The sequence below is a fragment of the Lissotriton vulgaris genome, chromosome 9, assembly GCF_964263255.1.
Source record: "Lissotriton vulgaris chromosome 9, aLisVul1.2, whole genome shotgun sequence".
In the NCBI taxonomy this organism is placed as follows: domain Eukaryota; kingdom Metazoa; phylum Chordata; class Amphibia; order Caudata; family Salamandridae; genus Lissotriton; species Lissotriton vulgaris.
In genome coordinates, this window is record NC_141697.1 from 501,133,541 (window position 1) to 501,147,649 (window position 14,109).

Here is a 14,109-nt window from a genome sequence, read left to right on the forward strand (position 1 = left end):
TGGAACTCAAAAGGTAGGTTAAGAATGCAGATGAAGATGACACAATGTTTTCATATCTACACATATAACAAGCAGGCCTTGAGTGAAAGAACAGCACTGGATGAGAGCAGCAACACCCTTTACGGCAGCTCACAAGCATGCTCTAACACATATGCAACTATAGTGTTTAAGCAGCCCTCTGAGATTGTTATGTTCTTTTTACTTTAGAACCATTAAGAAATGTATAAAGAAGTGATTCCTGGAGTCTTACTTTTGATCATGTTGACATCATTGCCTCCATCTCCAATAGCCAGCGTGATAGCTTTGTTATGCTTCTTCACCAAATCTACAACTATGGCCTTCTGTTCGGGTGTAACCCTGCAGCAGATCACAGCGTGGCAACGGCATGCAAGATCAACAAACGCTCTCTCCCTCTGAGTTTCCACATTATTCTTTTCCCTCTTCTTTGGACAGCACAAAGCTTCGAGCTTCTCTAACAAAGCCTGCTTCTTGGTCTTCTTCTTTGTATCTGGGCTCCGGAAACTACTCTAGAAAAAAGGGATAAAATACAAATGTTATGCACCTGTTAGACACTTATAATCAAAATATTGTTTTTGACTCAAGGTATAGGAGTGATTAGCTCTTTGCAGTTGTTTATTTAACTGGTCTATGGCTATTTACACCCTGTCTAAGAGATTTCTGGCCTTGAGAATTTATATCTATCAGTATTCAGCAATGAGCCACAAGGGACTGAATCTATGTTTGAGACTCAGGATAACCTCATTAGATAAATTTGAATGAATTCAAATTAAAGTAATTTACATAACCACCCTTCCTGTATGAGGTAGAGTTTTGGGATAGCCAGAATTGCAGTTTCTAACTAGATATGTAATGAAATGTATGAAATATAGAAATCGTACCTATTGGTATCCTGTCGACCCCAATCTTTAGAACTGGGCTAAAAGGATATTATCTCACAAATGAACCTCTTTTTCTTTGGTATAGATATGGATGGGCCTTAAGGTGGAGTTTTACTATGAAAACATTATGAATATATACAACTGTGACAATCTTCCAAGATTTAAATATATCAAAAGAATCTTATAGATGATAGGTTTCTTTTTGGAAACAACAAGGTCTGGCAAACATTGCATGTAGGAAGACTACTGGGATCACGTTTGACAAGATAAACTGATGAATTTAAAGATAAAAAAAGCTATAGCTGGGGACTATCTGAACATAAAGCAGCTCTCCGGAAGATATGTCAACGCCCGAGTAAGGCCCCAAGATGGCGGTGCTGACTGAGTGGGTGCTTGCCGCTTTGAAAACAGAACGATGTTGGGTGCTTAAAGGTGAATTAGAGGGCTGGCCTCTCCCATATGCCCGGTGTCTAGTGGTAACGGCAGTGGAGCAGTCAGTGACTGCAGAGGCATGACCAGCTGCGCATTGAACCAGGAGTGAGACATGGCCGGTTCGCCTCGTGTAATGAAGAGGCTCCGTGCATCTACAGAGAAAAGTGCAATGGGGGCACGGAGTGCAACGGCAACCTGAGCATCTGCGGAGATTCCTGGATGAAGTGTTGGGTCCCAGAGGGTTCTTTGTCCCTTTCCTGTACCTTGTGAGTACTACCCTGAGCCGCCAAGTGTGGAGGCCATTTGTGAGGGCGCACTGTGACTGGAGGCCCTCATTGTGGGGTGCCTGGCCGGCGGGGTATGATACAGGGCCTGGTTACATACTGCAGTGGGAGCAGTGAGGGTCAGTGAAGTGGCAGCCGCCTGGACCCCTGAAGGGGCCTCTGGTCAGAGTGTCTGTCCCCCAGTGGGTTCCTGCAGATCAAACAGGGACATGGGCATCTGCTAGAGGTGCCCACTTAGATCGCAGGGCATACCCTCGACCCCATCTTCATGACTAGTACCAGTATCAAGTACAGCCACTTCACTGAGCTCACCTGTACTGACCATGCCATCGTCCACTTTACCATTGTGGGATTCCCTCAGCACCACCCCAAGCCGGCACTCCACACCACAGCTAGAACAAGGTTTCGGAGAGTCAATAGACCGACGCCCTCAACACCTCCCTCTCACACTGTAATCAACCTAGAACAGGTTGTCATGAACTTCTCTACCTGAACCACAGACTGTGCCGACAATCACCCCGAGCAAACCCACTGAGTTCAAGAGGTTCTCCTAGCAGGCCAGTTGATACACTGCATAACTAAGAATCTTGAAGCGCACCTGCAAACGACTCTAAAGGAAATGGCGCACCAATATACACCCCGCAGACCAAAAAACATTCAAAACAGCAGTCAAACAATACCCCCCAGTCCTGAAAAAGATTAAAATAAGTACCTTGACTGACTGCATCGAAGCAAGCTCAAACCACAGCAAGAAACTCTTCAACATTGTCAGAGAGTTCTCCAGCCCTTCAGCCACTGAAAACATCACCCCTTCACAGCAACTCTGCCCCACCCTGGCGGACTTCTTCGGCAACAAGATCTACAGATTCTACAGAAACTTTGAACCCCAACCCACTGACATCCTTAGCCATCTGGCCCTCAAGAATGATTAACATTCTGCTCTCTTCCTGGGATCAGCCCACCATGCAAGACACCACTGCCATAATTAACTCTGTCCACCCAGCAGCATGTGGTGTTCATAGCATCTCTGACAGCCCTTGGCTTCTAGAATGTTTGTTGCCTAGCATGCGGGTTGCCTAGTGATGTTTAAACAAATGTTCAGTTGTCTTCAGCTTTCTGCTGGAGGGGGTCTCCATGTAATCCTGTACCTGAATAAACAACATTTAATCTACACTTGATATGTGAGACTGCTTCTTGAAGAGGACATACTTCCACAGAGCACCCACAAAATCTTCAAACTCAAGAGTAAGATGATCAACAACGAGCTCATCATCATCTTCAATCCATGCATCACTATGGCCACCTTCTCCGTAGAATGGAAACACTCAGAAGTCAAGCCCCTACTCAAGAAACCATCTGCTGACTGCAACGCACCCAAGAGCGACCACCCCATCACTGTGCTGCCCTTTCCCGCCAAAGTCCTTGAGAAGTCCATCAAACACTCATTTACAGAACTCCTGGAGAACAACAATCTTCTGGACACTTACCAATATGGATTCTGTGCCAACCACAGCACCAATACCACCCTGATTGCAGTCACAGACAACAAATCTCTCATTGGCCAAGGAAAAATGGTGGAATTGATCCTCCTCGACATCTCAGCAGCATTCGACACAGTATCACACCACACTGGGCTCAAAAGGTTTCACAACATTGGAATCCATGGAGATGCCATCAAGTAGATTGCCTTCTTCCTCACAGGAAGAACTCAAAGATTTCACCTTCCTTCCTTCACCTCAGAACCTAAGAACACCATCTGCGGTGGTCCTCAAGGATCATCCCTCAGTCCTACCCTGTTCAACACCTACATGACTCCACCATGCTTGCCAACTTCCACAGGTGCATGACGAGCATCGCAGACTGGATGAGAGACAACTGCCTACAACCTAACACAGACAAGACAGAAGTGCTGATCTTCTGAAACAACGCTTCCCATGGGATGACACCTGGTAGTCTAGCGAACTAGGACCCTCACGTACTCTGACTGACCACGCCTGCAACCTTGCCATCTTTCTGGACAGTTAGCTCCCCATGAAAAGACAGATCAACGCAGTATTGTCTGCCTGCTTCCTTACCCTTTGAATGCTCAGCAAGATTTTCAAGAGGCTCCCCATCAACACCAGACGTACTGTCACACAAGCCCTGATCACCAGCCAACTGGACTACGGAAATGCACTCTATGTAGGAATCACCTTGCACCTCCTCAAGAGACTGCAAATAATTCAGAACTCATCGGCCAGACTCATTCTTGACCTGCCTAAATGGACCCACATCACCCCACCTCAAGATGCTCCACTGACTCCACATTCAGAATAAATGCCAGTTCAAGATGTTTTTCGACACCTTCAAATCCCTCCAACCAGGGACCAGCATACATCAACCACTGACTGAACTTCCACTTCACCTCCAGACACCTGTGCTCTGCTTCCCTCTGACTCGCTCACCCCTCCGCATCTCCCGCAGCAACATGGAGGACCCTCCTTCTCGCACCTCACTACTAAGTCCAGGAATGACCTTCCTCTGCACCCACGGACCTCATCCTCCCTGCTGGAATTCACAGAACGACTCAAGACATGACTGTTCAACTGACACCCCTGCAGCAGAACTCTCAGCACCTGGATACGCTCTCAGTGATTAGCTGCGCTATAAAAATTCTGATTGATTGATTGATTGATTGATTGATTGAGAGCCTCTTTAGATGATGGAAACGGTGCTGGGGGATGCTGCTGTGAGTGCTGATATGCCATCAGGGCCTTGAAACACAGCACATTGGGATGTAAACACAACACTTGCCTTATGTTCTCCTGAGGGCCGTGAGCTCTTTGTATCCCCTACTAGGCCTGAGGTATGGCCCTACTGGAGGAAGGGGGACAATTGATCTATACTGGGAAATGGGTATGGTGTACAAGCACCAGCTACAAGTGTGGGTGGATGGGGGGGGGGGGCTTGCCCTTTCTGGCAGAAACCATGGACTGCAGCACTAGATGGAAGGGGGCAGAAGGGGGCCATTAGAAACCTTATTTTTATCACAGTGATACAAGAGAGAGCCCTTCCAACCCTACACAGGACTTTCCTACCAACCTGGATTCAATTCTGGCGGCCATTAAGGACACTAAGGAAGTCCTGGAACATAAGATGGACACTGTACTGGCTGACATGGATATTTTTAGGGACGATCGGCTTAAGTAGGTGAATCGCTTAGTGATAGCAGAGCACACAGTTACTGACATACAGCCCGCTGTGATGGACGTTGGGGCTCACATGGCAGAGGTGATGGAGAGGCTGTGCATCCTAAAATACAGAGCAGAGGATGCTGAGGGCAGAGCATGAAGGCTCCATATCTGCATAGTGGACCTCCCAGAACGGATTGAGGGTCAGGACATGGTTTCTTTCTCGAAGGATTGGATCAAGGGCAAGATAGCGCCTGCCGGCCTACCCCCCTTCTTCTCACTGGAATGGGCGCTTATGGTGCTGGTGCGATCCCCCCCAGGTGCCCTGATGTGACTGGTGGTGGCACGCTTGCTCCATTTCAGCAACAGAGGCTGTATCCTTTGCATAGAAGAGGATAAAGCGGATTTCCTCATTGAGACTCACAAAGTAATGGTGTTACCGCATTTCACACTGGTGGCCCATAAGCAGCACTGCTACTTCTTGACTGCCAAAGCAAGACAAAGACAATTGCAGTTCAAATATGCAGATCTCTTTCCGGTTAAAGTGAGGGTCATCACGGACGACAGAGCCAGGTTTTGTCATGGATCCAAAAGAGGTATGGACCTGGATTGATGTGCACCCAAGAGAAAAGGACAGACCATGGGCAGCCGGCTGGCCCAACACGAGAGAGTGCCAGTGGAATCCACCCGGACTTGTGTTGCCTAGCTGTCCCTCGAAGGAGCAGGATTGGAGGTACCAGCTGAATGCAGTGGCAGCGAACCTTGGGGAGACTGGCATGGACGTCAGACCAGTTGATGGTGATGAGGATTTCAATGCCTCAGATTCAGACACCAGCTCTGGCTCTACCCTGAACACCTCTGATGCCGAGTTTCATGCCTTGTACAGCTGAGGACCTGGGGTGAAGGAGCCCTGTGAACTGTGGACATTGTGCTATTGGAAACTGCAAGTGGCGGGTGGGATGCATTGGCTTTTTTGCTTTTTCCAACAAAGCCCAGATGACTTGTTGAGGTCCAGTAGTTTATTTTGCATGGAGACAACCACTGCCCCACATTTGTGCACTGTGTGATTCAAACATGGTTTCTTTGTTCTGGTATATCACTGTTTGGATGGTGGGACTGTAGCCTTTCTATCCTGGGAGGGAGAACTTGATGCTTGTGTCGAGGAACTGTCTGCTGGGGGTGGGGAATGGTCACTTGGGCCCTTACTCAGGGAGCGCTGCCTGACTTTAGCAATGGCATGCTCACTGAATGATTATAAGGTGATATCATGGAATGTTCGGAGTTTTAATAGTATATCCAAGTGCTACAGGATTCAGGCTTCCCTGAAGAGACAGGGGGCCCATATCGCCCTCCTGCAAGAGACACATCTCACGGCTTCAGAGGGGATGATGTTGCAGACACACTGGCTAGGCCACATGACTTACAGCACCCATTTAGCCTTCGCTACAGAGGTTCTAATATTGGTCAGGCCAGGAACGCAGCTTCAAGTGTTGGAGGAAAGTTTAGCTAAGGAACGGCACTATGCAGTGATGAGTGACCATTTGGGGGGGGGACCTAACAATTGTTAATATTTATGCCCCCAACACAGACAAGCCTAAATTGGAAGAGCTGTCCTTGGATCCCTTTATGACTGCTTCTATTATTATTGGAGATATCAACTGTGTAGTCAATCCTTCCTTGAATAGGTCTCATTCCCCCTTGCGAGACTCCCTGGTCCTATGGAATGGCAAGAAATTAGCAGCACTGAGACCTTGTGGACTCTTGGTGCAGGTGACATCCCAATGAGAGTGACTATTCTTTTCATTCCCATTTACTTGACTTACATGTGCACCTGGACATGTTTCTTTGCACCCCAATGGTGCATGCACAGATAAGGCACTCTGAGTACTTGGCCAGAACTCTGCCAGATCATAAGCTGATCCTTATTGCCTTTGCCAGGGTGCCTACTTGAACGTGGGTCCCTATTAGGCCCCTTAGGAGATATAACTTTGAAGACCAAGTGTTCTGTGAGACAATAGGGGACAAAAAAAGGCATTACTTTACTGAGAATACAGAGTCCACTGCACCTGTCTTGATTGAATGGGAGGCATTTAAAGCGATAATCAGGGTCACTACATCAATCAGGCGGTGGTGATGGTCACTGCAGGAGGCGAAGCAGTACAGGAGGTTACGCTTTAGTTGATGAAACGCTGTAGGCACACTGACCCCTCGGGGCTCACAGATCCTGTAATTAGCCGATGGATACAAGGCCTGTTTTTGGTCTGTTCCACACATACTACACTGCCTTGTCTGCTCAGCCCCCTTGCGGACCCACAATCTCTGAGTCTTTTCTTGGAGTCTTTGCCGACTCTGCTATGGGACACTGCAGAGGTGCTGGGTGCAGACATTTTGTCGGACAAGATCATGGCTGAGATTAAAGCCATGGCCTGAGGTAAGGTGCTGGGGTCACACGAGCTCCCGGTGGAGTTCTATTCCACTTATATTGCTCAACACGTGTCCCACTTGTTGAGATCTACCGGATGGCGATAGAGAAAGGGGTCCTGCCTCCTAAGATGAAGGAGGCATTGATGATCCCCCTCCTTAAACAAGGCCAGACCCCTGAGGAGTTGGATTCTTATGGCCCATTCTCAATTCTTAGCCGGGTGTTGGCTACACAGCTATTGCCCCATATGCGTCGGCTTATACATATTGATCAGATGGGCTTTATCCTGGAGATGAAAACAGTGATGAATATCAGGCGTATAACGGCTTTGCTGCTTGCTTTATCCTCTATAAAAGAGGAGGTAGCAGTGATGTCCATAGGTATCAAAAAAGCCTTTGATAGCTTGGACTGGGAATATTTGTATGCAGTGATGCTCCACATGGTTCTTGGGGAGGGATTCAATCGAGTCCGGAGTGGGGGCCGTCTCTTTTCTGTCATTGCTGCTAAAAGCTGGAATCAGCTGCCCGATTTTATTCGTCTAGAGGTCAATCATCTTCTTTTCCGCAAGCATCTTAAAACTCTCTTATTTTCCTGATCTCTTCTATACTTGCAGTTTTAGGGGTGTCTTCTAGCGCTGGGAGGCCTTTGGTAGCCATGTGCTTTATAAGTGTTTTATTCATTCCTTCATTCATAGAATGGGCCAGGCTATTGTATGTAAACCCTAATGCGTGGGTCAGAACAGAGGGTATAGTATCGGAAGCCTAAGGGGTAGAGAGGGCACTCAACAGGGTTGTCTTTCATCCCCGCTCTTCTTTGCTGTTGCAGTGGAGCCCCTGGCATGCAGGGCCCAGGACGCCACCTTTTACAGAGAAATTGAACTCAGAGGAGTTGTGCATCGCATTCCACTGTGCGCAAGCGACACACTGTTCCTTCTTCATGACCCCCCAGGTGGATGTCCCCGGGGCCACTTGTCTTCTGGAGGACTTGGGGACTCTATCAGGCCTGACCCTAAATAGACAGAAAACTACTGTGTTCCCTTTGTATGAGTGGCATGGGGGACCGCCTCCACATGCGGGGATTCCATGTGTGATTACCACTTTTTGCTATCTAGGGGTCCAGCTTTACAGAATAGAGGCTGATTTGCTTGAGGGTAATCCAGGCAGAGCGCTCACTGAGCTCTGTGGGATGGTACGTTTCTGGAAGACTCTCTCCATGAGGATGGGGGTGGGTGGCGATTGCCAAAATGATAGCCTTGCCTAGGCTGTTGTATTATTTTGCCACCCTCTCTATCGTAATCCCCGGTGCAGGTTTCAAGAGATGCATATCTTGCTTATTGATCTCATTTGGGGTGTGGGTAGGTGCCAAGTGGCTCTCGCAAAACTTCAACGACCTGTTAAGGACAGTAGTTTGGTGGATCCCAACTTCAGGTGTAATATAAGGTGGCCCAGTTGCAGTGGGTCAATAGATGGATAGTCAGTAGTACTCGGGGTGGCCTGCCAGATGAGGTACGCAGTCCCCCCCCATCCTGGCTGACGCAACTAATGCTTGAGCTTAAACAGGTTAAAGCTGAACCTTGCACCCTCCAACAGTTGCAAAATACTGCTGTGTATGGTATTTACAGAGAGCGATGGTGCCCGCCCACTATTCCCCTGGTCTGCTCCTCTGTTCCTCAGAGTGGAAACAGTTGGAGATCGGGCGAGTTTAGGGAGTTGTCTTGGCACTTATAAATAAAATTGCAGAGAGTAATTTACCTGTTTCCCTAGCAGATTGTCTATTGGGGCTGTTTCCGAGACCTGCTAAATGTAGGAATACCACTAAATTTGTAGATCTTTCCTTAATTCCAGTGAAGCGTCAGATCTGCAAGGGGCCCAGAGTTCTCTAAACAGAGGATGGACTGGTTGAGATGGGTGGGGTGTAAGAGTGCAAATCTATTTCGGGGGTTTCAAAAAGGGGCAGTGCCCTTTGGAAGTGGCCCGGGCCTGGGATACTTTGTTGGAGGAGTTGCCCAGTGTGGGCACCCGCTTCGAGGCTGCTTTCCACCACCAACCCAGGGATGCGAGTGACCCTATAATTTCCTTTTGCGGCACCACCCCTCCCTTCTCTCCTCCCCACCCTCGGGAATAGTACCCTCCCTCTGTATTTCTCCCACAAGACAAATTTCAATAGCCACGCTAGGTTGGCGCACTGTGACTGCCCCTCCCCCACATCTGTTTCACTTCCCTTGCCTAGCCTCGCTGCTCCTGCAAGGAGGACCGGCCGTGATGCTGCTGCGTAATGCATATCTATGACTGGTGTTATCTTCGGACCCGGTTATGGGGTAGGGTAGTTGGTATAGTTTGGTGGACGTGTTATTGTATAAGCATATGATCCTTGGGATGACAAGGTTGATGGACCACGGACATTAGGGAACTCTTTCATTTGCCTGACAAGCAGGGCACAAGTTGGGAATACACGCGGGTGGATGGCGTCCACTCACTATTTTCACAGGGCGAATGCTGTCCACCCTACCAAGAAGTTGTGGCCCACTATATAATGTGCTGAACTCGTCCCAGTGTAATTTCCAAAAACGGGACACTTTCAGAAGCGCCTGCACCGTGTCTGCTTTCCATTTGCAACAAGCAACAAGGTGCAGGAGGGGACGGCGCTTTCATATTTTAGACTACTGCTGGGCCCATAACAAATGTTACATTTGAGGGGTCATCAGGCCTCCTTTTGTTTGAGTCTCCTGGCTGGGAGCAGTCAGGAGCCTCACACCTAGAAGCAAATGCAGCAGAGGGGAATCAAAGGTTAGCACTTCACGCATTCTTAACTCCTTCGTTGCGGGGTGTTTTCCCCCCTGTGCGGGGGGAGGGAGGCTGCATGCGGCGCCGCTGTGCTTGCGACGAGCTCGGCTCGTCATGAGGCACAGTGCAGCTGCACTCATGCCCACACCCGTTTTTTGAACGTTTAGCACAGCCGGGTTATTATCCCCACGTGCGAACGTTCCAACGGCTGTGACGAGCTCAGCTCATCATGAGTGCAGCTCAACCGTGCCTCAAGACGAGCTGAGATCGTCATGAGCATGGAAGAGGTTAAGAGAGGCAGCTTTTCACTTTGTTCAGGCTCTGTTTACTAGATATGCATACACTGTAAGAATGTCAGATGTGTTGGTCTCTCCCAGTATTTACACAAAATAAATGTCATTTTTATAGTGCTTACTACCCATGAGGAGGCGTTGAAATAATTTAAGTACCACTATATTTTCTTGTATAGCACTACTCATCCGAAAGCAGTGTCAGAGTGCTTTACATCGCACGTACATACTAAAGTCATGGCTTGTGATGCCACTTTTTATGATGTCAATTCCTGTGATGCCATATGGAATGTCATACGCCGTGATGTCATGTGCTGTGATGTCTTGCGATGTAATGTCACGCGCCGTGATGTCACTTGCATGCTGCCTAACTAGATTAGTCCCCCACTTCTTTCTTTAGGACTTGTGCCTTGCTGTATGCACAGACTCTATTATTCTACATTAATGTGGCGACAATTCTTACACTGGGGTCAGAATGTACAATATGCACCTACACCAGCACCATTGTCTACTATTTATTGAGAAAACTGCCAATAAAATATATTGCAAAAAAAACGTAAGTGTGGCGAGAACAGAACGAGTTCCTGGTATCTGGCATAATAGCCTGACATCAGCTTTCTGTATAATTTTCAATCTCTTTTTCACATAGTTTGTAGTGCCCACATGCATAATGTTAGAGTGGTCTAATGGACAAATCATGAATGTCGATTCAGCAAAACGTTAGGTGTAGTGGTAGTGACTTCACACACACTTTGATCTGTAATGACATCACAGGAAGTGATATCAGATGACAGTGGCTCTGGTGGGATTATAGGAAGGGATAACATGTGAGTTTAGACTCTGAGGACATCACAAGAGGTGGCATCACTGAAAATAAAAAAATAAAATAAGAACAGGATTAAAAAATAAGTTTTAATTAATGAAATACCCACAATGCTAAAGCAAGTTTAAGCCTATTTTAATTACAAAACATATATTTGTTAGGCTGCCACCATGATATGTAAGGCATGCAGTCATCAAATGCCCAGGCATATGCCACACCAATTAATGACAGCCTCACATGCTAGACAAAGCTGCGATTCAATTGAAGACTAGTCTGGTTTTGTTTGTGATTTGTACTGAGTAGCAGGCAGTTTGAAGATATACCTTGTTTTGTTGTACGCAGTATATATTTGTTTGGTGTGGCCGGGGCTCTAGCCAAGATGCTTATGTGCTTGCTGAGTTATCTGGCTTATGAAAATAAGTAAATTACCTGAATGTATTGGGTGGTGTTTAAAATTCCTAATAATCATCCACTTACTATTGGCACTATGCTGGCTAGATCCTATGAGTTCTTTTTAGATGTAAATTCACTTGTTCTGGGGTGCACTGATAGTATGCATGTAAGTAGTAAATCTTTCATTGTCTAATATGGAAGTGTGTGTGTGTTGTTATTTAGAGAAAAGTGCTGGAGTGAGCAAGTTGACGCCCAACCCTAAAATGTGCCTAGAAAGTGTAGTTTTTGTACCTAGTTCTGTCTAATATGTTCTGTGGGATGATGTGCTAATGTTGAGTACTCTTGGGGTCCCATGACAGCTATTTATACCATATCTTTGCTGTGTCAGGTGCTTGCTCTGTACAAAAGGTACAAATGGACTAGCTTGGGTAGCAATGCAAGGAAAGACTTCTAGTGGCTCTATTTAGTGACTGGTATTACAATTAGTATCTCTCCAAAAAGTATTATCAGTCAAACGTAAAAATAAATCATTTACATTAAGTATTGCTTACAAATGGGGAGGAGTGGAGTCAATAATAAGCAGACAACTGACCAAACAGCAGCTATGTGGCTGTGCTCAAGACAATAGTAATAAACATTATTTAATTAAATATATAGTCACTGAAGAAGAAGAAGGATCTTAATTTCGGCCATGGCCATTGACCATAAATGTACATTCAAAACAATAAACAATAGAAATTTGACAATATAAGATAAAAGTAAAAAACACAATACGCAAATAAAAAGACAAGTTCCATGCCCAAAAGTTAAAATACAAGATATCGATAAATATAAGTTAAAATATCAAGCAATTACGAAGTGTAACAGCAGATTTTAAGAACAAGCTGTAGTAACGAGTCACCACTCCAAGTAGGTTCTGTGAATATTTTTATTAGTTATAAGAGAACAGGTGCTTCCAGCTTGGCGGTTAATCTTTTCAACACGAACGTTCTATCTCGCACTCTGAGGAGCAGTGCGGACCCTACCAAGGAGAGGGGAGGGAGAGGGGTGGATGTGGGCGGGTCCATCAGGTGAAGTTACAACACACCTTCCCCCCTAAGGAGAACGGAGGGAATGAGATCCCGGGGCCCCGGGAAGGAGGGAAGAAAGATAGAGAGATCGGAGGGAAAGGCCAGAATGGAAAGATAAGAAGAGAAAAGAAAAGAGAACACGGGGAAAGGAAGGGCTGGGCCAGAGACCAGAGCAGGAAGGACAGAAAGGTGAAAGAAGGAGTCAAGATAAGGCGACCCCCTTAAACTTGTTAATGAAGAACAACTTTGACGCTGAGACCTGAACCCCCCAAAACAGGAGACAAGAGGCTCCTTACACATTTCCCTGAAGGAAAAAAAAAAAAAAAAAAAAAAAAAAGAGAAAAGATCCAACTAAGCGCCTGTCTAGTAAGATAGGTGATACAAGCACTTAAAAAGTTAGTTACTCAGTTGTCCCGGAAAACGGTGACAACTACCCAATTCTCTTCTGCATATGGTTAACTCTGCCGTCGTGGTGAGGACCACCACCGCTTCCGGCGGTGGAGTTGCTGAGAGATTGGGTTGATAGTTCCGCGTGGTCCCTAGCCACGCTTTATCCCCTACACGGAATGGGTGACTGTTCTGTACACTAAGATGCTTTTGAACGAAATGAGAGCATAACTTTGCCCTTCCTTCAGTTCCCTTTAGCTTTGATCACATCCATGTTTGGTTCAAGTTGAGGGATTAGGAAGGGAACTGATGCCTGATAGTACTCTGTATTCAAGTCGTCAGGAACCGCTCGGCCAAAAGGTACTCTGCTGGCATGCTCAAATCCTCAGTTCCACGTACCACCTCACCCTGCTGGCAAGCATGGATCCCTTTGAACAGTTTATTCACTTGTATATTTGTATTTATTTATTTATTTATTTATTTTTTCTTCGGTAGTTTCCTGGACCATATTTCACTGCTTCTGACCCTACCCCTGTGTCCGGTTTCCTTCTCATTGGTCTCTTTGGCGTTATGTCTCGCATAGTTTCTCTTGTGGCACGCCGTGCTTGTGCTTCTCGTACTTTCGCCTGTGCAAGCCTCCTCGGGGACTAGACTTCCCTCCAACTTCGCCCCCAGGATCAACCTTGTGAATCTTGCCTTGTCCCTTGTAAACCCTACCACAATTTCTTCCCAGCCTTCTGGGAGCCACCAGACTCTTCCAACCGGACTTTTAGGGTACTGGCTTGGTACGTTTATGAGTGAATTCTCACACCCTCCTTGACGATTTCCTCTTCCCAGGTTCGTGGGAAGATCAGGTCTCTTATACAGTCTGAGTTTGAATTCAACCCTAGCAGCAAAGCTCCATGTTTTCTTAATCCTGAGGCGGATTGGTTTGGATAGTTCGTCCACTACTATCGTAGAATGTGTTACTCTGTACGTTTCCACCTTAACCCCCTCTTTTACTTCCAGAATATCAAGTTCCCTGATCAATCTCACAAAGTTTTTTCTCATCTTGTTTCCAACAACCTTTACCTCAGACATACTCTGCTTTATTTTGCGCTTGACCATAGCTGTTTCTGTTTTCTTTTTGTTCCTCCAGACTTTCCTTCTTCTTACT

At 46.6% G+C, this 14,109-nt stretch overlaps 1 protein-coding gene across 1 annotated transcript in view; it reads right to left on the reverse strand.

Moving 5' to 3' along the window:
* The window catches only part of LOC147690325 (phospholipid-transporting ATPase IK-like), a 1,699,388-nt gene that overhangs the window by 226,624 nt on the left and 1,458,655 nt on the right, over positions 1-14,109 (reverse strand). Inside the window, exon 21 of the mRNA XM_086937963.1 lies at positions 251-527. Within this exon, the coding sequence (XP_086794089.1) occupies positions 251-527 (277 nt within the window). The remainder of the gene's footprint in view (positions 1-250; positions 528-14,109) is intronic.